At 36.4% G+C, this 25415-nt stretch overlaps 1 protein-coding gene across 2 annotated transcripts in view; it reads right to left on the bottom strand.

Moving 5' to 3' along the window:
• LOC149541374 (ARM repeat superfamily protein) overlaps window positions 1–25415 on the bottom strand; it is a 348244-nt gene that overhangs the window by 38133 nt on the left and 284696 nt on the right. For both annotated transcript variants that reach the window (XM_089796637.1, XM_089796638.1), the window contains exons 30-33: window positions 17809–17935; window positions 2887–3042; window positions 2645–2763; window positions 2470–2529 (exon numbers count right to left, since the gene is read on the bottom strand). In XM_089796637.1, the coding sequence (XP_089652763.1) occupies window positions 2470–2529; window positions 2645–2763; window positions 2887–3042; window positions 17809–17935 (462 nt within the window). The remainder of the gene's footprint in view (window positions 1–2469; window positions 2530–2644; window positions 2764–2886; window positions 3043–17808; window positions 17936–25415) is intronic.

Here is a 25415-nt window from a genome sequence, read left to right as displayed (position 1 = left end):
GCATAATGATGTCATTACATTTAGCTATTGGCCCTAACCCAGGTCTTCTTCTCCAAGGATAACCTCTGCAATTCCAGCTGACTATAGTTAAACGTTTCTGGGTAGGCCTGAGTCCCTATTTATTGTGTGTAATTTTGTTGCTGATCTGGACTCTGCCATTTCGTAGCCTTGCCCATTTACCATTTTCTCTTGCTATTTTCACTTTTTCCCATTCCTTCCTTCTTCCCTCCTGCTGACTTAATGTAAGGTCATCATCAAGATGTATATGTGTGCCTTTGAGAAACTTTCTATTACTTAGGATTCTATTTTTGTCTCCTGCATTCTACATTGTCACTAACATTCTTGTCCTTGCCTCCTCTTATCCATTTTCCGATTCTCTGTGCTTGTATGGTTGTTCCATGCCAATCCAATTGGTCTTTAAAGAAGTCTTTAACTAGATTTGTTGTGTTTTCCTATTCTTCATAGTCTCTTAGCCCTTTGACGACGATATTTGTTGCTTTCTCGCTTGTTTCCTTTCCCTCTCTAATCTGCCACCGAACTTGTTTTTCTATGCTTTCGTTAGAAGTGTTTGCTGGCCCCTTTACTATGTTAGCCCATGACTTAACTTCTTCAATTTGCTCTCTAAGTTGGTTCTCTTCTAGTTCCATATTGGCCATGGCATCTTGTATATTTTTCATTTGACGGTCTTTGTCTCCATCCCTAGTCCCCCCTCCTCCAGTGTTACCTGCTGCTGTCTTCTTTTCCCCTAACTCTTTCCTTAACAGTATCAGCTCGTACTCCCCTTTTTCCATACTAAACTGCAATTTCTGAATCTGCTCTCTAACTGACTTGACCTCCATTGTTAGTTTCCAGTTATCTTCGGTAAACCTTTTCATTTTCATATCTTCTGTTTGACTCTTCTCTTCGAGCGCCCACACCCTCTCTTCCATGGATACCAAGTCATTCACAAAGATGTTCAAGTACCACTTCATGGGTGTCTTCGTGGGCTATAGTTATTTGGCAACACACCCCCCCTGTGTCCATCGTGTGAGAGTCATCTACCTTCTCTTTACTCTTGAGAGCAGTAAACTGCTTATCTGTTTCAGTTTGTTCAGTCAACCTCAAACTCTGTTCCACCGTCTCCGTGTTATCTGGAACGTGTGGTACCGGTTTCAGAAGTATAGCTGCCAGCCTCCCTCTTTTTGCATATTTAATCTTCCATATCTTTCTTCATCTGATTATTCTTCTGTATTGCTTAGCATTCACGTAATATAGTTTCCTCTTGCAGTCGGTTCGTTGACTTGTGGAAAGCTCAAGATGCCTATTGGTATATTGCCATTTGCTTCTCCAGAATTGAAAGGGCTCATATGCCCAGTTGGGGGCCCTGGAAGAATGGGAAAGCTCCCTTGATTCTACCTAATGAGGCTACTTTGCACTACTCTATCCCCATTTGCCAAAACCATGACTTTGGTACCAGAGATAGCATTGTGCCCAGAGACCCCTCAAAACCTGTTTGCTGTTCTATTATTTTGGGTGACCTGTCTATCTGATTTATTGCCACGATGTTACTGTCAGATCCTATGTTGTGCCCGGTGATCCCATCTACTTCTGCCTGTGATTCCTTTACCGCTGATTGATCGACAGACAAGAGTTGTGTAAGAACCTTCCCACTCTAGGGGACAATCCACTCTACAACTAATAGAAGAAAAACTAGTTGAAATACAATTTTAGTAGAAAATGCTCAAAAGTATTTAGAGACCCTAGTTCTGGTGCAGCTATAGCTTCCCAAGATCATTAGATCCCATACTATATGGAAATTAAATATTTTCCAAGGTTTGGACTTTGGACTTGTTCTTCACATTGATAAAGCATAACTATCCAATTTGACAGTGCAAATTTCAGATATTCATGGCCATTTTGTCATTCTAAGCTAGGCAGTGAGGATCATGTATGGGGTCACTCACAAAAGATATGACATTGCAAGGAAGCAGAACGTTGTTAGTGGCATAACAATAGATCCTTGTCATTTAAAAGAAACAAGTTTATGTCAAATACTTATCACATCGGTGATATCCTAAACTAAGAGAAAAGTGAACAGAATAAATATGCAAGAAGGGAATTAAATGAGCTCACAACACTGAAAACATCATATTTTCGGCAATATTGGAAACAAATATATTAAAAGAGCTGAGAATTCTCTAGCACTAGCATAGTTCAGAATATTACAGGAAGTGGGATAATAATAAGAGGCTGTCAACACAATCTCTTTTAACTTTAGAATTTTAAAAAAATGTTTATCTTAAAGGTCACACAAACACCATAAGTGGGATAGTACTAAGAGGCCGTCCAGACAATCTCTTTTTGACTTTGGAATTTTAAAAAAAATGTTTATCTTAAAGGTCACACAAATACCATGCAAGTAATTAGTAATTTAAATTGGAACATAGCATAAGCAAATACTTTGAAAGGAAAGTTATAGGCATGAAGTACCTGTGCAATTTTTATGCTGCCTATGCATTCCAGAATTGGTGGAACTAGAATTTGAAAGGACTGTAATTGCACAAAAGAGTTGAATAAACATATCAGACATTGTTACAGAGCAGCTCAGCTGTCTGTGTAAAACTTAACGAAAATAGATTTTAACGATCATATAATTAAAGCACACCTCAATGATTAAGGTGTTTACAAGAGCCCCTTCATCAGAAGACATGCTACTAGCTTCTGAGGTGGCGAGACGAAGCCTTCCACACAATGCTCGGACTGCTAGAAAAGCTGATAACTTAACTGCAGGACACACAAGAAAGTTCCTTAGTGAACAAAAAACATAAAACGAGATCAATATACATCATCTAGCCAACAAATAATTAAATATGAAAAATAGATGTATGGCCTTTTGAATCTTAATACCTTGCCATGAATTTCCAGGTTGAAGAGTACTATGAAATGCTGCAATTATATTCTTTCCCTGCTCAAGAATATCCTGTACCTTGGCAACATTGATACCAGAAGTTATGCAATCCAAGACCTTTTCGATGGGTGATGGCGTCTCTTGTTCATTTTCACCTGCACACATGACTTTTCAAGATTACATGTGTACTTATATTATGCAATTGGTTGCATTGATTCATTTAATCAGCAAGATGACATCAAGACAAGTAATTGCATGGTTGAATTTATGATGCCATTCACCAATTCAATCTGGAGATTGTAAAAATTTGGAGAGTTGCATGTGTGCAGATGAGGCAACTTTTTACAGATATCATATTCCCATCTGGAAATCAAAATTAAAATGACCTGCATTGGTCTATTTGAAGCTGTTGAATGACAGACATTTTTGGTATGTATGTCAATCATTGAGCTTGTCATTCATATGTTTATTCATTATTGTCCTTCATCATGTTACATGGCTTCAAGTAACAATTGGTATCATGTAAGCAGTAATGGATTAGATAAAGACAAGGGCATGAATTATACATGCATATCACATATTAAGAAATTTGAACATAACTATATATGCACATAGATAAGTCAAAGTATTTATATTCATCTTCGCATTCGAAATTGGCAAACCTCAAAATAGTGGCATTTGTGTTCGCCAACTCGGGGAGCTAAATAACTAGATAAGTTCATTCTTTAAAAATTGGTATTCTTCCAAAGTTGCATAATGTCAATGTAAACCAGAATAATGTTGACGATAGATGGTTATTGCATTACACTATATCTGTAATGTCCACTTCTTGAGTATCAGAAGAATGTACGGACTGTTACTTCAATCTTCCTTTCCCACAGTGTTAATTGAAATCTAACTTGAGAAAAGCGATAGTAGAAAATGCAATATCCATGCAAGTTGCAATAAATATATTTAATGCAGAATGATCAATATCTGGTTATTGCAGAATATGACATAACTGTGAAGCTGACAATGGAAATTGTGATATCTGATATGCTACTGTGTTATATACAATGTGACAATTATTACTCATGACTTATCATGATAGATTGGTTATACAAGCAGTTGTTATTTATTATTAATGCTTGTTGTTTCTGATCATTATGCTTAATGCATACAATTGTCTGCGAGAAGATGTTGCTTACAGCAATATGAGTTGGCATCTCTGATTTGTATATATGTTCTTGCAAGTTGCAACAATAACAGTGTTGCTTCTGATCTTATCAATAATCAATTGTGTAATGTCTCTTAATTAGACTGATCAGCAGCTGGCAGAGGGTTGACCTATCATTCGAGTTCTTGTAGGTCAACAACGAGGATAGGTGACTCAGCCAAGAAGGTCATGGAGTTCTATAGGTGCTCTGTGAGCCCCTTTGGGCATTCACGAGGGTTCCTTTTTTATAGAAAGGTTTGTCAGTTCATTTGTTGACCACCTTGAGGACCATGGAGCAGAGCAGGATCCCTTTTGAGCAGTTTAGTTGATTGGAGACATTCTCCTAATTTTTAGGAGGGGTCCCTAATTTTTAGAAGGAACTATAATTTGGCCTGTAGGAGTCGGGCATCATCAAAGATTAGGTGGCTTTTGTCAGACTCCAATTTTGAGTCCAGATTACTGTTTTATAAATAAATTAGGAAATATTTAAATATTTTCTAAGTTGGGGTTAAATAAATTAATCTTAAAGTGAGTATTATTATTACTTTATATTATAATAACAAGTTATAAGAAGTTCATGGGCCCATCTCCCTAGGTGGAATAACTTATAAGCTTAGTTACCCTGGTTCGTTACTTTGCCCTTTGGACCAGGCCAAGGTTCAAACTGGTACCTGGTTTGGGTACAATTTGAACTGGGTTCAATTTTTTGTCTCCAAGTTCGAATTGGTCCCATCATGCATCGAACCCAAGCAAATTGTCTAGAAACAGATTGAACCAGTAATGAATTGCATCAAATTGGACCCCGCAAGCAACGCAAAAGTGACATTTTTTGACATATGTAATAATATTTTGAATTCCTTATTACTAAAAGGAGAAAGTGAAAGGCTTATGATGGCTTCTAACACTCATGTGTGGTGTGTAAGTAGATTAGTCTGTCTTCAGCAAGAGCAAATCGGTGATTGAGCAAGAGTTTGTTTGTACAAGGCGTTGTTAGACTGGTTTGAGCGCTATCTTTAAGTGCTTGTGCCTCATTCCTACACCTTTGTAAGCTTACAATGACACGAAGAGGTAAGTCCTTATTCTAGTTTCTTTTTGTTTTGTTTAAGCTTTTTATATTTTTCATTTATCCTTCATTGTCAATAAGATCTAGCCAATATTTTCCCTAAAATGTCATTCTCAATATGTAAACAATTTCTTGCCATAGGAAAAGGAACTTCAATGGGATCTGCCTCTTTCTCAGTAGCCAATGCCAATACCCAACAAAGAATAGAACCCCATTCTGATTTTCCTTTGTGGATATTGTATGTCCTCTTCCAGGTGTTTTTCATTGGAAATGTCAAGGTTGTAATGCAGAAAGCAATAGTTCATATTTTCATGTAGTGGGCCATTTGTGTGGATACTCTGGAAGAGGAGTCAAGAAATATCTTGGAAAAAGAAATGCATCTATGCCAAATTCATTAGCATCAACATATATTCAAGAGCATTAGGAAGCAGAAGAGAGAGAAGAATATAGGAAAAATAGCATTGATGGCAGTAGCAATAAAATTAAAAAAAGAGCAAAGAGAATGAAATCCACCACAGCTGTTGTGATAGAAGACCACCCCTTCTATACTACCAAAGCTGCCCTCGATTCTCAAAATGAAGCACCCCTTACACACAAAAGAAAGGGACCACTAGAAAATGCATTTCAAAATCAAAGTAGGGAAATTGTCGACATTGATGCAGCAAGATGCTTGTATGCAAATGGGTTGTCTTTTAATCTTGTTTGCTCTCCATATTTCAAGAGGATGCTGAGAAGTGCTAATAAAGCTCCTGCAGGGTATAAATCTCCCGATTTTGAGAGATTAAACCACCTTCTTGGATCAAGAGGTCAAGTTGATTGATGAGCAATTGAAGCCAATAAAGGATTCATGGATTAAGACAAGGGTTAGAATTTTTTCAGGGGGTTGGAAAGATACTAGAAATTGTCCATTGATCAATGTTTTGCAAGTGTCCCCTGAAGGGGCAATGTTTTTGAAAGAAGTGGATTGTGAAAGGGAAGTAAAAGATGGGCAATTTATTGCTAATATTCTCATCTCTGTCGTTGAAGAAGTGGGTGCTAGAAATGTTGTCCAACTTGAAATGGACAACACAAAGAATTGTAGATCTACTAGTTTGTTGGTTGAAGAGAGATACCATGATTGTTTTTGTACACCTTGTGTGGTTCATTCCTTCAATCTTATGCTACAAAAGATTGGGAAGAGTATTGAGTGGATCAAGGAGGTGTATGAAGAAGCTGTGGAGAACCACATGTCCATCACAACCCATCACATGACTAAACGAATATTCAAAATGTTATCACGTTTGGAGTTGCTTAAGGTAACTAAACTTTAACTCAAATTAGTAATTTAACTTTAAAATAATAGTATCTTACAATTTCTAATTTTTTTATTGTATAATGTGTATTCTTTTTTGATGTATCTAATAGTTGTTTTTTTCTCTATTTTATGTTGCACGTTACTGGAACCATAGTTCCAAGAATCATGGCAATTCACTCGATTCACTCGATTCGGTGATTTGATTCAAGCCAAACAATATTTGTGAATTGGTGAATCAAATTAGCGATAAACAGTTTATGAAATAAGTTACTTGCTAAATTTCAAAGGTTTTTTTTGATTTGCCGATTCATGGCCGATTCACAATTCAATTCGGCCTTACCGATTCCGATTCTTGTTACTTTGACTGGAACACATTTTACATCAAATGTAACGTAATGTTCCCATTTTTGGCAAGTCTGTGCAGTTAATGGAGTTAGCTCATAATAGGGATCCTTGTGAGCAAACAAAGTGACAAGGGGGTCCCAATTGTAGAAAAACTATTTTTAGTAAGTCTATTTTTGGCAGTTTCTATTTTTGACAGTGCAATGGGTGGCTTTAGAAATTGGTCGTCACCTGCAATGGATGTGGTTACTGATTGCATGAGCTCTTATTTATTAATTAATAATTAAAGTTCCATTATTATTATAGCAATATTTTATAACAATGTCATTAAAAGATATTACTAAAACAATTGTGTTGGAATGTTTTAGGAGCTGAGTTATTTTGGAAATCTTTCGCAATTTTTGCAATTGACTTCTTTTGAGAAACTTTTGCCAACAAAGGATTATAAATATGAGCTCATTTCATCGGAAAAAGGATCCTTGAATATTTATTTTCATTTGTTGCTTTGTATGGGAGTTTCTAAGTTTACTGATTTCTAGGCTTTTGCTGAAGTATAAGGGCTATATGCTGATTGGAGCTTCCACTGCTGAGGTATAGTGGATCTAACTCAGAGTTGGACAAATTTGAATTTATAGACGTCTTCCATTTATATTAGTCCTGTAGCTTTGGAAGGCATTGGAGTTGGAATTTCCTATATGCGTGGGTATTCTGATTTTAGGTGCCCATTTCTCTGATAACAGTCGTCTTTCATTTTCAAAATATTGAATAAGCTATATTTGTATTGGGGCATTATCTCATTCTGCAAATTTGTGATAATCATCCTCAGAATTGACGCTGGAGTTTGGAGGTCTAAGATTCTGCAACTGGGGGTCATTTCGAACTAAAATTTGGCACAAGGAATTCCCATTGGTTGGAATCGGGATTCTCCTTTCTTGTTGACATAAACTTCTGCACATTTGGAGCTCAATACTGCTTATAGATGGGCATCCATACACTTATTTGAGTGGTGGGATTGAATGGTTCGAATCTGTGTTTGCGGTGATGCTGTGATTGTGAGTTGAGATACCACTTTGGGCGATTGTCACATGTTGTAGGCAATTCTTCTAATTGCACAATTTGGGATCCTTCTGTAACGATTAATCATCTGCATATAAGCAGCTGCATACTGAAATCGCAAAAGGCTGGAGATTGATTTTGTGTGCTTGAGCTGATTGCTTTGGGCCTCCCGTTGAATGCTTTGTTGATACCATTTTTCATAATGCTGTGGTTAACAAACAGGGTCTGTGTTTTAGAGGAATTGAGCAGACTTGTTCATCTTAAGAATTGGTTGGCTCTACCAACTACAAGTTCCATTCAATTAAATAAAATTCTGATTTTAGTTGCTTCTATAGATTTTTGTATAAGCACTTCCTGTGTTGTTTGAATTTGGTTAAATTGATACATTCAGCCATTACCTCTCCAACTCATGTCTTAGTATAGATCCTTTTGAGTGGCCATAGAGTGTTATTACTAGAATAGTATTTTTCTATACCTCTTGTGAGAAATCATAATGAAAATTATGCTAAGGTGGAATTGGAAATGGAATATGCCCATTCGATGTAAGTGTTCTTGTCATTACTATCAGTCTGACTATAATGGGATGTTATGAAAAAACTAAGCTCATATTTCCAGAATTACACTTAGGGCCCACAATCACGAAAAATTCACATATTTCGGTCCAAGCCAGATATAGGGGTTTTATAGGGATATCAGAGCGGTTTCATGCCAGCCTACAGGAATTGGGCTCAAAAATTATTGGTAAGTGGTCTGTGTAGGAGTCGTTAGTTCTTTTTTTTTTGTATCATGGGAGATGATAGGAGATTTGTGTCGGGTATGCACTATACCCGTAGAGGCTGTACAACTCCACCCAAGCAAGCTAAGCCTGGGATACAATTTGGGTCTACTGGTAGCCTGAGTGGTTCAAGCAATTTAGGAGTTAGAGATGCTGATGCAGAGATTGACAGAGAGGCTATGCAGACATTCAAGAACCTAGCAGCCTGATAGTAGCAGATCACAGGTGTATTGCAACAACTGTCTAACACACTGCAAGAGATAGCACTTCCATAGGGACAAAGTAGGGAGAGGGCTTGAGATTTTTCTGTTGGCTCGCACAGATCTCGAGCTGAGGATAGAACCTGATATGGTATTAGATATAGAGATGGAAAAGAGGTTCGAGTTGAGGTTCGAGGCAAGTTAGCTGACAAAGTTGACAAACATACTAGCACTAATGATAGGCCACATAGGCCAATGTTTCTAAGAGCCAAGGTTGATGCGGCCAGTATTGACTCTAAGGCTGCTTATTCTGTTCATGACGCAGTTGAACACTTTAGGGAGTGGAATGCTTTACCATAGGTGATTAAAGAGCATCTGAATTTTGATGGGTTCCTAAGTTAGAAGTGGGATCATTCCTAGGTGAGGCCGACACCTGTGAGACAAAGGCCTTGACTGACAGAGTTTGTGTAGGAATTCAATAATGTCGTCCTTAATTGTGGTACCATTTGTAAGAGTTCTTGAAGTCTAATGGGCACCTCCATTTGTAGCATCTGATTCACCAAGTTGTTATCCCCCTCCAATCATCCAGGAGTAGCACCTTTGATATCTTTTGTATCCTTCATTACCCTTTATATTTCTTCTCGTGCCTCTCGCAATCTCGGCTTCATCGTGCAGGGATCACGATGCGTTTCTTGCTTGGCCTAGTTGCAGTTGAGAACAAGAACTTTCTCCTCGTCAGTGTTAAGGAGGTTCACTTGTTTTGGGCAGTTGGCGACTTCGTGATCCCTTGAACCACACCATCGACACAATTTTTGAGTGTCATTCTTCGGGTGATCTCTGGCAAAGTGGCCCCATTGGCTATATACCTAGCATTGGATTATAGGCCTTCCCTTGGAATCATACTGTATCCAATTCCTATTGTCATTTATGCCCCATCCCCCTCGGCAGTTGTTTCTGTAGCCATTGGATGTGGCATTATTATTGCCCTAGGTCTCATTATCAGTGCCAAAGGTGGATGGTTGTTCTTGTGTGAAGAGTATTTGTTGGCTTTGTGTCTTCATGTTGAACAGGCACTCCTTCGTAGAATGACCCAAGACCTGACAAATATACATTGCCTTTTTAGGACATGCTCCCCTTGTGTCTTTTCTCTTTACAATCCGCACACCATATTTCTCCCTCCTTCGTACGGCTAGTGGTTCCCTTCATGGACTTGAACTCCTTCCTCATCCACTCCAAGTCCTTTTGGAGGGCCTGCACTTTCTTGTTGGGTTCCTCATCGCTATCTACACTACTTTCCTCTTCAAAGGACTCGTTGCTCTCAAAGGAGTATGAGGATTTACTTTTCTTCTTTTTTTTCTTTGCCGTCTTGCCTTCAATGTCCAAATTCATCACACGGTCGTAGGCATCTATGTACGATGTGGGCGGGACTATCTTTATCCTCCTTCTCAGTGCCCTGTGGAGTCCTACAAACCACCGTTTCTTTATTTCATCGGCAGGTTGAGTACCCATCCCGCTAAGAAGATCCTTGAGCCTTTGATTTTAGGCTCATATTGTTTCTTTTTTCCCTTGTTTACAGTTTTAGATCTTTGCAACGACCTCATTGTCGTCCCGTAGTCAAAATTCTGCTTGAAATTCTTTCTTTGGATTGTTCCATCTGGTGATCTTCGCCTTGTCCATGTCAGCGAACCAATCCACCGCCACTCCCCGTAGGCTGGCTGGAAATTGGTTCAACCACTCATCGGAGTTAATGACCGAGTTAGCAGTCCATATGGTTTTGTATGTACAACAATGCCGTATGGGGTCTTCCTTCCTATCGCATGTGAACTTCGAGAGTTTTTTCTTCTGAGACATTGTGTTTCTTGTCTTTTGATGACCACTCGATTGTGTCCTAGAACTATTAGGAGTTGGTCTCGGCGGGTTACTCTAACCACTGTGTAGTGTCCCTTCAACACTTTCTTGTTCCTCGGTGTGTTTTGTTGGCCTCACCTCCTTTCCTACTTCTTCATGGGTTCCCTCTCATAGTGGTGTATGGGATGAATGTAGAAATTGTTCCCTTGTCTCCTCGAGCACAGTTAATTTGTGTTGTGTTTCTTCAAGTAACTCCTTGTTGCTCTCTATTCATCGTTCCGATAAACTGTGGCAACCTTCGATGGTTCATGTGCCTCCCGCGCACTTGCCTTCTACCACACTCGATGATTCCTCTTACTACCCCACAGTCCCTTCTTCAACAAGTTGTCTTAGCCACTGCCTTCGTTCGGCTTGGATTATATCTCCCTACACAGATTGTAATTCGTCAACATCCTCCCTCAAGTTCCTATTTTTATTTAAGAGATTGGGCATCTGACATATACCATTATATTTTTTTTTTTTTAAAAACACTCTTTTATTTATTTAATCTGTATACAGCACATGTCGACTCATGTGACAGTTACAGACTCCTAAGTGTGCTTGACACCATGACTCAAACGCTCATGGTTCAGTTTTGCGACGCCATGTGTCTCTCTCCTAATAGAAATTCTTGAGGCTTTCTTGTCGACATTCCTCTCATTCCACTTCTTCCCTGCGTCTCTTCTCTTCTAGGTATGCTTGTGCAACTAGATGGGGAAGTTGGTCTAAGAATCTGTTTGTTGTTAGGCTTGAGTGCATAGCATCCCACACATTGTTTGATGTAACCTCATTCTCCATGGCTTCTCTTGGCACAAAGGTTTCAAGGCTTATGCGGTACAGGATGTGAAAGTTCTAGGTTGCCTCGTGCTCACCTTCCAAGATTTATGTTTCATCATTCTCATTCTTTTTCCGATTGTCTAGTACGATTACTCCCATTTATCCTCGGCCTTCCATTCGCTACCACTCTAGTTCGAACTAGCAATGGCGCCAAATGTTCAATCCGTAGGTGAACAGGAAAGAAACATATAATAACTTAACAAAGTAAAATACTATTCGTTCATCAAATGCTTCTATACATAACAGTAATGTTCCATACAATGATGCCAAATACATAAGTGAAAGTCACATTTATAATATCCGATACAGTGCTCATGAAACGACACAACCGTGTCCATACCGATAACCGTCTAACTACCCAGTTTGTCAGACAACAACATGCATATCCAAATCCAATTGATTAGAGATTTTAATGCCCAGAGATTTAATTGATTTATTAATAGAGTGACTTATAACTTAAGTTTGTATTATTAATGTCACTTTATAATGTATGAGCATTTTCTTTCCTTAGTGGGAAAAACTATTAATTTTATAAGGAAATAAGAAACAAAGGGAATATGAAGGGTCACTAGGTTGTGTTTAGAATGAGGAGCTCATTTCAACATGCTTGAATATTCTTGAACATTGATTCTGGTCTTGAGTTTCTCTTTGAAAATATGTGAAGTGTTCAGCTTCATGTTCAAAACCTAAGGATAGAAATCTATAGGGTCTCCTCGTCAGATTGAATGGCAACTCAGTTCAGCATTGGTGATGAATTCACATTTGGAGTTACAGGTTCTTTCTATATGTTTCCAATTTGACTATTGTTGTTGTTTCTAAGATTGGATTTCTATGTATGTTATTGTATTGCTGGTTTGTGATGTAATAATGGATTCTAAGGTGTTTTATATAAGTATTTTTCTAGTGATTACTGGCTTTAAACTATATAAAATTATTTGTTGTATTCTGAAATTTTTTGGGAGAAAATTTGGGTAGAAATATCAAGTATGATATTAAACTAAATTATGAAACCGAGATTTCCTGAAACAAATAATAAAATATAGAGTTATCCAAAAAAATTCAAGACAAATTATGGAGGAGTTGATACAGCCCAAAATATGTTGCTTATACAATATAATATAATACAGGAAAAGTGAAAGCAATTAAACAAGCACTGAACCATTAGAATATTATAATGTTTCTTTAATGGTCATCTTAGTCTTCAACATATTAAGTAGTTTCAATTTTTGTCTTTAGTTCGCATTTGTTTCTTTTAGAAATGTGGTCTTTGTAAATCTATATAAGGAGCTTTCATCTATTTTATTTAATACAACTACAACAACATTGATATACCAAAACATGGTATCAAAGAAAGTCAATGAGGTTTCATTAAATTTGGCAAGTTTATGAGAAAAAACCCAACCTCTTTTGATCTAGAATTTTTTCTAATTTGTCTTTTGATTTTTTGAAATAAAACTCATTAGAGATGTTTTATGAAATTTGTAGTTTGTCTTCGAAAATCTTTGCTCAAAAGCGCAAGCCTAGATGAGGGCTATGATTACATGATTTCTTTGTTTGGGCAAAAGTTTCTATTTCTCGAAGGTTGCATGATTGCATGTTTTCTGCATGTTTGTTGCATGTACTTGCATGTTGTTGCATGTGTTGTCTTACCATGTGAACTCTTGTGTTTTTCTGCATAAAGTTTTTTTGATGAGTTTTTGTAATTTTTTCTTCTAAATTTTTTTTGATGCCTTTTTGTAATTTGTTCTTTTAAAAAAAATTATGGCTTTTCGCAATTTTAATTTTTCTCTCTTAAAAAAATACATATGGGTTTTCATAATTCTTTCCCTTCAATTGTTTTAATCGATTTTCATAATTGTTTTCCTTCAAAAAAAAAAATTTTGTGTTTTTACTTTTTACTAAAAAATTATCTATTAAGTTTATAAAAATTTTCTCAAAAATTACCTTTTGGGTTTTATTGTTTTTTCCTAAAAAACAATGCTTTGTATGTTGATCCATGTCTTTGATTCTATAGTCTGGTTTTGATCAATTTTACACCTCAAAATTATTTGATTTTTCCATTTTTTCTCAAAAACTTGTGGCATTTTCAATCTGTTATGGGGCATCATGCTCATCTACAAAGTTTGGAGGGTTTGTCAATTTTCCCACAAAATCATGATAGTTCTCAGTGTTTCGCTCTGTGTTAAGAGAACAACAGCTTTTTATCCAACATTAGGTTGGATATTTTCGTGATGATATATGGTGAGATGTTTTGTTGATTGTGGGAGAGTTAGTAGCAGAGTTAGTGGCAGGCTCTTGTCTCTTTTTGCAAAGCGTTCTTATGAAAGGGAAACCCTTCTCTGTTCATTTCTGGAAGGATTTTGGCTTCTTAGTCATTAGCATTTTGTGGATCTAAGAAGGGTCTCAACAACAACACAATGTTTTATAGAATTTGTGACCAAAAGGCAAGAGTTAGATGATGATTATTAAGGGAGGGTATTAGAATATTATACTGTTTCTTTAATGGTCATCTTAGTCTTTAGTTTATTAAGTAGTTTCTATTTTCATCTTTAGTTCATGATTGGTTCTTTTAGAAACATTGTCGCTGCAAATCTATATAAGGAGCGTGCATCTCTTTTGTTTACTACAACTACAAAAGCATCAATTCACCATAAGAGGAACCTTTTAGAACTTGAAAGTGCAGCGTATCTGTATTTGTAGGGAGTTTTGGTATTGTTCGACAAAAATTTGAAGTGATAAATGCATTTGCTAGCTGCAACTAATGAGGATGACATGGAGGTAAACAAAACTTTCATAAATCTATGGAGACAGATGTTGCTATAATTTAATAAAAGTAAATGAAATTGGCTAATTTTTATGTTGCAACAACTTTGTAATGTCCCCATTTTTTAGGCAAGTTTGCGGAGTTATGGAATTATCTCATCATAGCGACACTCATGACCTAACAAGGTGAATAGGGGTCTCAATTGTGGACTTACTATTTTTAGTAAGTCTATTTTTGGCAGTACAGTGGGTGCCTCTAGTAGTTGGTCATCACCTGCAAAGGATGTGGTTAATTATTGCATGAGCTCATATTTATATATTAATTATTAAAGTCATATTATAATGATATTTTATTATAATAATATTATTGAAAGGTACAAATCAAACAAGTTGAGTTGTGTTGGTAAAATTTATGGAGTTGAGTTCTTTTTGGAAACTTTTGCCAATGAGGGATTATAAATACGAGCTCGTGTCATTCTAAAAAGCATCTATTGAATATTATTTGCTTTTGTTTCTTTGTGGCTTTTTTTGAGTTATTGGATTTTTGTGCCCTTGCTGAGGTATAAGGGTTTGGATCTGGACGAGAGACTGATTCTCCTTGATTCATCAGTGTAATTGCAACTGAGTTCATTGTGTTCATTGGAGGAGCCACATTTTGGCTCTATAAACGTTTGCAACCAATTGCCAAAGCTTGGACGTTGTTCTAGAAGGCTGAATATGATTTATTTAGCAGCTGCGATTCATATTTAATGGGCTGCGGTCTAACAATCTACCTCCAATCAGAATTGGGAGTGCCAGCAAGGTTTTTCTGGCCTGCCTGTGCTTGATCTGTGTATGTGATCGGGAATTTACGAGGCCACATACCTATGAGCAGCTGCAGGAGCAATTACTATGTGCTGCAATCTGATCTAGACCAGTGACCTGCATTACTGAGGACGTGCGATCACACAGCTAGGGATTCCAAACATAATTCGGGATCATGTTACATTGTAATGTCCCCTGCTTAGCCAGTTTGGATATATGTTGTCGTTAGCCCGTTCTTTCATGGTCCCGAGGGCTAACCAGGACTTCAAATGGCATCCTGAGGTTATTTGGCCTAGTCAAATTTAATTACAAGCGAAATGGAGTTCGTTTGTTGGGTTTTGGGGAGGACTTACTATTTTTAGTAAGCCAACAAGGGATGCAGGCCTTCATTTTTCAGTGGCAGGATGAGATGTATTTTGTCAAGCTCCTTCCGATGAGCTATTATATGTGGGATTTCAAATTTATTTGGTATATTATTTTAATGTTTGAAGTTGTAACAACAAAAGTGACTATTTAAATTAAATATTATAATGTTTCATAAAGTCACTTTATAAATATCAAGTTCCCCATTTTAAAGTACATACATGGGCATTCGTAAAAGGGAAAAGTAACATTAAAACTCATGTATTATCCCACATTGGCAAAAGGAAAGCGTAGAACTAATGAGGAAGGGTTAAAAGAAAGAGGATAGCTCTCATTTGTGGCATGCTTGGATATTATGTGAATTTGGCGATTGTGGAGATTTTCTCCTTGGGCTTGGAGGACGTAAACCCTCTGTGCTATCAATCTTGACGCCATTGAAAGACATGGTCTTGAGATTTGTGTTGGAACTTCAAGGTAATTTATATTGATATCTATTCTCTATTTGGTCGAGTTTTACTGTGCCAGGAAGAGTTTGGGTTTTGGTAGTCAGGAATGAAGAGCCAAATTATAAATCTGGGTTGTTGATAGAGTTCGAAGTTCATAGTATTTCTCAGGCTGCTGTACATGTTACTGGACGTCTCTGTTGAAGGCATCATTCAGCATGGCTGGGTTTGTGGCCGAGCTACGGTGACAGCGCTACAGTGCTGAGCTATAGTGTCGAGCTACAGTGACACGGCTACAGTAATTGCTATCTTGTTGGAAATCAGATTGTGAGGTATTTGATATTTTATTTGAAGGAGATTGTTAGTTCCCTGAGAGTTTGATTTGAAGGAATAAGGGCTGGGTTGAAGAGAGACTGCTGGTAAATAATTTGTGTCTATTTTGGAGGGGCTGCAAATCAGTGCTGTGGCTGACTAGTGACTGCATAGAAGCGTCTGATAACACACAGAACCAGTACGACCAGGTCTGGAGTTTGAACATTATCAAAGCGATCTGCTGTTGCTTGGAAGGAGACATCATTGAATTTGAAACTATTGCTGGAGCTGTTTCTTGTGAGTAACTGTTACATTCTTGTCAGACCTGTGTGAATCTTACGTTGGTAATTAACAGGCTTGCAATTGTCTGATGCTCTGATTTGTAATGCAAATTTCTAAGATAAATGTGAATCTTGGAAGCTTTAAAAAATTGCACTGAAGTTATGTTTATGTAACTCTTGAAGTATTCATCTTGTTATTTAATTGTTTATTATTGAAAGTAATTGTAAGCAATAGTTTTATATCAACAAACATTTCATCCATATTGGAAAGAGACAAATCAGAAATCTCAGCTACCAGATTGCATGCAAACTGTTTGACAAAATTTATACAAGCTGACGGATTCAAAAAACAAGCTCAAAACAGGGTGGCCTATTACATTCATGCTGGAGGATTAATATTCCTTATGCTGGTGCCAAGAACCGCATTCTGGAATCCAGTATTGATATCATTGCTTCTACAAACCATTTCCAGGTTCAGGATATTTGCTATAGTACGTTATTTGCAGGAATTCAATAAATTCAAATTGGCAAGGTTATTCACTTTAAATTTGGTGATTGGAAATTGGGTATCTGTATTCCACAATCCTACTTAGTTTCACTGTGTAAATGGCATTAGTAGGAAATGTTTTATGAGCAGGCATTGACAATTGAGATTGTATTAGGTAGTTGGAATAAAATAAAATAATTGCTATCTGAAGTTTTATAAAACAGTTGATGCAGTAGCTTGAATTGGTATTAGAGTAAACTTGCTACGTGTTTGACAGAATACCTAACCTATAAATTAAGAAAGAAAATTGCTGTCAAATTAGCTCAACCAGACTCAGGATTATTACAAACTTTAAAATGGCAAATTGAATTCTTTCAATGGAAAAAACCTCAAGCATGGGACTCAACAACTTCAGTGGGAAATCCCTAGCATATGAGAGCATGTGTACTCTCTATCCTCACTGAACATAACCCTTTTTGTTAAGTGAGGTTCTACTACCTCATGCTATTTGAGCAGTGAAGCCAACAACTAAAGTTTTCAGTATTAATTTACAGAATATCAACATATAAAATCAGGATGATAGTTAAAAAAATTTATTTTTTTCAATTTCCCTGCACGAAGGACATATTGTTATATATTCTATCAATTTACCAGCAGATTAGAAAGGACAAAAACATAATCACTTGTTACAACTTTCTTAGTCACGAGATATATTTTCCTGGATTTGTATTTTTATAACATGTAAAACTGAAAAATTGTACGGTGATGTTAACTATAATTACTTTCTAAGAAGAAATCTGATAGGACAAAAAATGTTACCTGCATTATCGTCCTTCAAGGATAGAACAGTGCGATCAGTTTTGCCCGAAGAATTTTTTATGCATATCTCTAATAAGAAAGGCATAACTATATTGAAGAATTCTGGTTTCCCGAATGCCTTAATTATCTGGCAACGAATAACATATTAGTGAGAATTAAAAGTAACAAATATTTCAAAAGAAAATCAATCACTAAACTAGGAACATATATGATTGGCAATTAAGAGCACTATTACTATCACATACAAAATAACTTTGAATCCAAATATCATGCAACTGAAATATACTTATCACATTCATACACTTGCAAGCTTATACCTTGACATAAAAATTGGTAATTCTCCTACAGTGCCGTTATTGTCTATATAATATGAATGCTAAGAAACACAAGTTCTAGAGTTAGAATGAAAGAAGCAAATACATCAATGTAACAAATCATAATTGATATAGATACTAAAAAATTTACAGCAATCGAACTGCTAAATTTATAGTGTTAAACCATCAAGCTCAACACTTAAAAATGAATCAGAAGCATCCAACAACAAAGATAAAGGTGCTATTGTTAATCTGGGAGGACAAACAGAGGGGATGCATTGTCTATAGAAACCTACATGGAACTACAATACATTTTAAGACATCAGATTAGAAAAACTTCATAGCTTTAAAGAAAAATGAAGACAAACAACCAAACTCAGAGCCAGAAATTAGCTTTACCGAGTTGCATAAAGAATACACACATTTACTAAACTCTAAGTTGTGTACAATGTACATGCACTCAGAAATGCAGTGAGGCACCAATAAAGTCCATTCAGTCTCAAAATTCAGTCGGTAGGAAGTTGTAACATTGATCTATTATAACCAGTAGCACATATCCCTAGAAATTTACAGAATTTATGCAAACACAAAAAATTTCAAACCTAGATATACATGGTACGGCACCTGCCTTGTTTGGTGAATGTAGAGGATGAGATAGATGCAAGAGAATTTATGATGTACAATGATATCCAAAGCATTGTCTAGAAGGGCATATTCCAACATGGAGATCATTATCATTGTCTCCCATATTCTCAGAGACATGCAATGTTATGTTGTGCTAGTGATATCTATCAGCCAAGGGACAAATTCCACATTGTGCTTGTATAATGAACTTGTGACCATTATATATAGGATGTGGAGTAAGACACACTCCTCTCCACATTAAAAGCTATGTGCTAATTCCTAAACAGCACATGGAGAAGACCAGTGCATATCCATTCAAGGCTTAAACAAACAAACCAGCCAGCCAGCTGTACTGATTGATATATGCATGGTACTTCAGCATGCATACATGTAAGTAAATAACAGCAGATAAAAGAAAAATACTATGCCCATACATTGCAGTTATTGTAGCTATTTCAGTACACAAAACATGATTGAATGAGAAAAGGTTTCCATGTAAGTATATCCACCAAGAAGTTACTCTTGGGAGAAACTTACCTGAAACACCTAGTATCTTACAACCATTCACCATTCAGCATTTTAGAAGAATACATCAAAAAATTCCCATGGCAATTTAACAATGCCTAAAACTTGCCTTATCCATCAGCATCCCAATATAGCCATATATCTTATTTCATTAGATTTCCCATTATAAGTAGTGTGACTTCAGTCTCTATTTTTCAAGCAGTCAATGTTTACTATGCATGTATACCTTTTGATATGACTCTTTCTTGATTTACCATTCTTAAGAAAAAATTCTGGTAGTTGATAACAGAACTAGTTGCGGCAGATTGTTTACTCCTGAAACACCACCCATGAATGAATTGCTCAAGAAAATAACGTTGATACTAGTGAGTTTTTGGTGTATCATCTTGCACACAGCAAAATGTTCCTCACCTGCTATCTTATGGTTAATTTCTGGAAAAAGATGCAGCATAAACTAATAGAAAACTGCTTTGATCAATGAATGCCTATTGAGCAATTTATATGATCTTTATGATCCTATAGATCTTTTTCACCCGAAAATGCAATCAAATGATTATAGAATTACTATCTGGAGAAAGCCGTGCGCCATGAAAATTGCAAGCACAGTTTGTGGAGAGATTTATTTTTCTTATAAAGCAAGAAGATAATCCACTCAATCTGATGAGCTCCAGCATCAAGTTCCACATAACCCAGAGAGCTAGAATCTAGTACCTCATACCTAAAAGTACTTTAGTCTCTCTTGCTTTCCGTTTTGTCAATGTATTGAACATTTGATTAGTATTTTAAATTGGATTATAAAACCATTGAATTTAAGTTCATCTAATATGAACTGCTAACTCAAAGTTGGTTCACCTTCTAACTCTTTTTTCTCTTTTCCTGATCAGTGAGCTTGTACCTAGGGATGCATCAATATATTTATACCATAAGAGAGCTATAGAGTTTTCTTTTTCATTACAAAATCCAAAATTAAGGTTCAGTAAGCCTTTTCGTTATGGCTGATTTCTTCTATTCCTAAACTTCTTGTTCCAAGCCTAACAAATTTGAAACCATATACTGCCTGCTCCAGTGCCACACAAGATCCAAGCTATATGTTTCTATTATATTATTTATTCATACTTATTACTTGGGCTACCTAAATCCGATCAACCTTTCATAATATTTTCATACTATCTTCCACAATCATGAGCAATATTTACTGGCCTTGTTGCACCTTACCCAGCAACAGCTTGTTAATGTCCTTTGGTTGCAAAAGGACCACTCCCAATCTGGCTACCAGAAGAACATCCTCCTGGTTGCTACAAACACCTTTGTTTACCATCTCTGTGCCCAGGGCCCATACCATGTCTTTATTTTCTCCCAGGTCGAGGAGACATGCCACAAACCTAGATGAAATGTCAGTATTAACCTTATACCTATTTTTGGCAACCAGAGCTTCAACTCCAAGGATCCACATATTCACCATTAACACAAGCCTATGGTGAATATTAAAAATCATTTTGAGCCTATCCTCCAAAAACTCCCCAAGGAAAGCCATAAAACTCTTAGTACTAAGCAACCTAATTACCGTATCCATCTTACTCACTGCATATTTCAAAATGCAAAAATACATATAAAAGAAACTACTACACTCCTTAAAAGATAGATCTCTTCCTCATAGCACCATAGGCTTCACAAAATAAGCCAATTGACCCCTGTTTAAAAGTTTATGATGAACAAAGTCTCATTGGCCACCAAGTTGACCAACCTATAACATCCAAGTTGGCTTCTCTATGCACATGGTTGGCAGTGAAATTTTTGCGTTTGTCCTCTATATTTTTTTATATGTTCATGAATTTATGTCCAAGTATTTTTTTTTTATATGTTCATAAATGTATATGTCGAAGCAAATTGTTTATATTTTTTTTGTATGTCCTAGTATATATTTTTATTATTGTATTTTGGTTTTCCTTCATATGTTCATATCCCCTTGCTAGTTGCCTTTCTTCGAAGTGATGTCTGAATTTATTTCTTTCATATTTTATTGCTTCATTTGGTTCTTGTGTTATTTCTATAAACATGCATATCCATTTATTTCTTATTAGTAACTTTAGCATTGTATAGCTTTGCAAATTGGGGCCTAGCTGGTATTCTAGTGAATGGGCTGAGGTAGAAAGGGTCTGTTTCTACCATGCTTATAGATTTTGTTAGGGGCATTCCTCAGTTGACTGGTCTCTTGAAGTGCATTTTCTACTATTTTTTCTGAAGATTGTTCACTACTATGGCAATCTCTTAGAAGTCCCGATTTTCCACATTTTTTTATCTTGTATAATGGGTCACCATCTCTAGTTCTTTATTACTGGAGTCTTTTTATCATTATAATTATTTCTGCTAGGTGACCGTCAATTTCTAGCATTTCTACATCTCTTTAGTTTTTGGATTTATCAAACAAGCAACAATTGTTGTTGTGTTACTTCACATTGCAAATACACTAGTTTGAAGATTCTCTTGATCCCTAGAGATGGGGAAACAGAGTCAACGAAACTCCTGCACCTAGTCTAGCTGAGTCTTGCTCCAAGACCCATCTTGAGTCTTGAGCTCCAACTCTTATGTCTAGTGCTTGGAGATAACAATCATACTTTTCTAAGTGAAAATTCAAGATTCTTTGGTCATTCCTAAGTCTTATTTTGTCCATTTCACATGAACCATCAACATAACAAGAAGACGATTTAAAAAGAGAAATTTTAATGATCAAATTGGAAAAATTAAATGCAATGGAGGAAAATGAGCACCCTTTGAAGAAATATCTAATATCATTTCGATATTGACTTACCTTGAAGTTCAAGGTGACAAACATACCAATTGTATATGGGCTTTTTTTAATTTCACTTATCACCATATCAAAATAGCTATATTGTTGTTATCTATTCATTAGTTATAGCGCTTCCATGTGTTAAATGTATTGTTTGACTTTGAAACTTTGAAATTTCAAATTATTAGAGCTTGAGAATCATGTGACATGTAATGTTTGAATTATGACAAATTGGAACTCATAGTACACTTTTATGTTTTTAATGCATTAATTTTTTTGTGTTTATTTTTGGGTCGAGTCAATATCGAGTCTCAAGAACGAGTCAAAATTTTGGGCTATCATGTCAAGTCTGAGTTTAATACTTCAAACTATGGCAAATAACATAGAATCAGCTTAGGCAACCATCCTCCTAATTGTCCCTTTCCACAACATTTCAAAAAGTAAATCTAATATTTCCTCTTTTTCTTTTCTTGATTTTGCCTCATAAATCTAACATTTTCAATGTGCACAGAAAATCTACCATTAGTGATTACATAATACTTTTGTGTAATGTCCCTGCTATTAGGGTTGGCTTGGGACAAGTAATACTTGCAAAATGAATATCAAAATTTAACAATAATAAGTCTAACTATACTATTCTACGCTCTATCCTAACCCCAACTTTAAAGACGTCTCCAGATCGGGATTACTAACCCTCCTCAGGATCTCTGGATCATGAAAGATATAATATCAATTCTAGTACTATCCTCAATTACTTCTTCGTCTTCTCTGGAGTGATCCCTCTAAAGTCCTTCCTCGATGAGATAAGCTCTACCCAGTGCCCTTGTCACATATGCATATGTTGACATCAATAGAATATTCCGGCCAAAAAGATTATATCATCCTCACTTATGTCGATCACACGGAGACTAACTTCATATACCAATATTTGAGGCAATGCCATATTAAGAGCACTCTCTTCCCTAGAAAGGGACTCTCTTGATCTTAAACCATTAATCATAACCATTAAATCATGTGTATTATTTAGAAATTCACTTTTATATGTACATATATACATATTTATATGTATCAAGTATCCATAACCATAATTTAAGAAAGAGTTAACATTAAAAAATCACATCATACCTTCCTTACATTGTCTTTTCTCGACATGCATGGTTTGGTCCTACAATACAACTATACTTCTGTTTTATTGTTTTTTTGCTTTAGAGGATTTGATTGGTTGTGTGTGTTACCTATAATCTGATCTCCTTCTTCTTCTTATTTAATGATGATTGATAGATTTTTTTCTATTTCTCATCTATATCCTTCTTTCAAAGAGTCACAACCATTTATAATAACAATCCTTCGAAATGTCACAACACTTCCTACTTATAATCTTTTGGAAAATTCATAACACTTCATAATTAAAACCTTCCGGAAGAGTCACAAATGTCCATAGCTACAACCCTTTCATAGAGTTATATTCTTTAATCATTGCAACCTTTCGAAATATTCCCTTTTTTTCTTCTCTTTCCTTTCCTCTTCCATTAATCCTTCTTTAACACCTCTTTTCTCCTTTCCCCTTCATTAATTCTCCTCCCTTTTATATCTTAATTCAAAAAAGTCACATCTCTTTACTACATATCTATTGACTTTTCATTAGAATTAGTTAATTTATATTATTCATATTATATTATTAATTTACTTATTTATTTTATATTTATTATTGAATCATATTTTGAAAGGTAACATACTGATAAGTAGGAGATAATTTCCACTCTAATATTCTAACTCTGAAACCAAAAGAGCTGTACAGAAATATGAATGCACAGACTGAGAAGTTGTACGGGCCAAATTTGGAGGGCAAAATGTAGAGCCGTACGGTGACGAGATTGCTAGCCGTATGCAAGAGTTTGTCAATCTGTATGGTGGAGGTTGTGTGGCCACACGTGGTGGTTGCCAAACCATACAATGACCCTAGTGGCCATACGGTATGGAGAGACAATCCATACGGAGGGAGGTTGGAAAGCTATACAGTGGAGGATAGTTAGCCGTACGGTGTTTGTAGCAAGTCGTACAGTAAGAATAATAGGCCGTACGGTGGCTCAAATGGATGACTCGAAGGCCCAAGCCATACAAGGAGGTGAAGGACGGCAAGGAAGGATGGATGGGTGAGGAATGAGCAGCGCGGAAACACACAGTTGGCGACGGAAACACAATGTTGCTCATACACAAAACACAAAATGTTGATGGAATCCACAAAATAATAGAGACACCAAAATGGAAGTGCACAGAACAAAGAATAGATCGAACCAATAGTTATTCGCAATATGATGGTGCTCCGACTTGCCAAATCTGAGCGAAGTAATACATGCGACAATAGAATTAGGTGAGGGTTGAATCCCACTGAAACCACACTAGCTAAATAGGGAAGATTTTTCAGTTCCAAAATGGCGAACAATGTAGAACTCCAACAGGAATTCGTAGTACAGAGAAAAATAATCCAAAGCATACCTGCAGACTACCTACAACTCGTGCTTAAATACCCATCGGGAAACTTTCCAAAGGTGTACAAAGACAGCTAACGACAACACAAACTACGGAAACAAAAATTAAAAATGGGTCCGAGATACATTAAATCAATCAGCTCGTTACAAAAATTTAATTAAATACATTTATTTTATGACAGGGACATTACAGTCCTCCCGTCTCAAAATTTGCTTGTCCTCAAGCAAATGCAAACCCGGTTCTGGGAAACCTTCCATAATCAGCTCCTTCAGTTTCCGAGTCAAACACTAAGTAGATCTTCCCGTCGAAGTAAATGATGTCATCAATAACCTTGTATCTTTCATCACATACATAACCATCCATTAACTCACATGCAAAAGTGTTCTTAGAATACTCGGCCAATAGATCAGCTCGCCACTTATCCGAGGAAGGTGGTGAGGTGTTGAATATCTTGTTTTTACTTGCAACGTCTGGGGCCAAATCCTGTTTAAAAATTGCCTCCATCTTCTTGATTGTGACTTCCCTTGATCCTTTATTTGACATTCCTCTTAGCAACACCTTCTTCCCATCCGTCTCGAATGAAAAGTCCATCCTTTTGAAACTTTGAGTGTATTGGTCAAGAGTTTCCAACCACTGGATGCCCAAAATGATATCAATATCAACCAAATCTATGACAAACAAATCATTTGCCAGGGTATAGTTTCCCATGGAAATTTATAGCTGTGGGATCACCTGAGTGCAAGGTCACAAGGTTCCTCTTGCAACCTTAACCTCAAATCCTTCGTGCTCAACTGTGTGTAGGCCTCTACTAGTGACAAAAAATGAATTGATGAAATTGAGTGTGGCGCCACTATCAATCATGATTG

This window comes from Cupressus sempervirens, chromosome 8 (assembly GCF_028749045.1).
Source record: "Cupressus sempervirens isolate cs-2001-9-10 chromosome 8, ASM2874904v1, whole genome shotgun sequence".
Lineage (NCBI taxonomy): Eukaryota > Viridiplantae > Streptophyta > Pinopsida > Cupressales > Cupressaceae > Cupressus > Cupressus sempervirens.
This window is presented reverse-complemented; position numbering and strand designations above follow the sequence as displayed.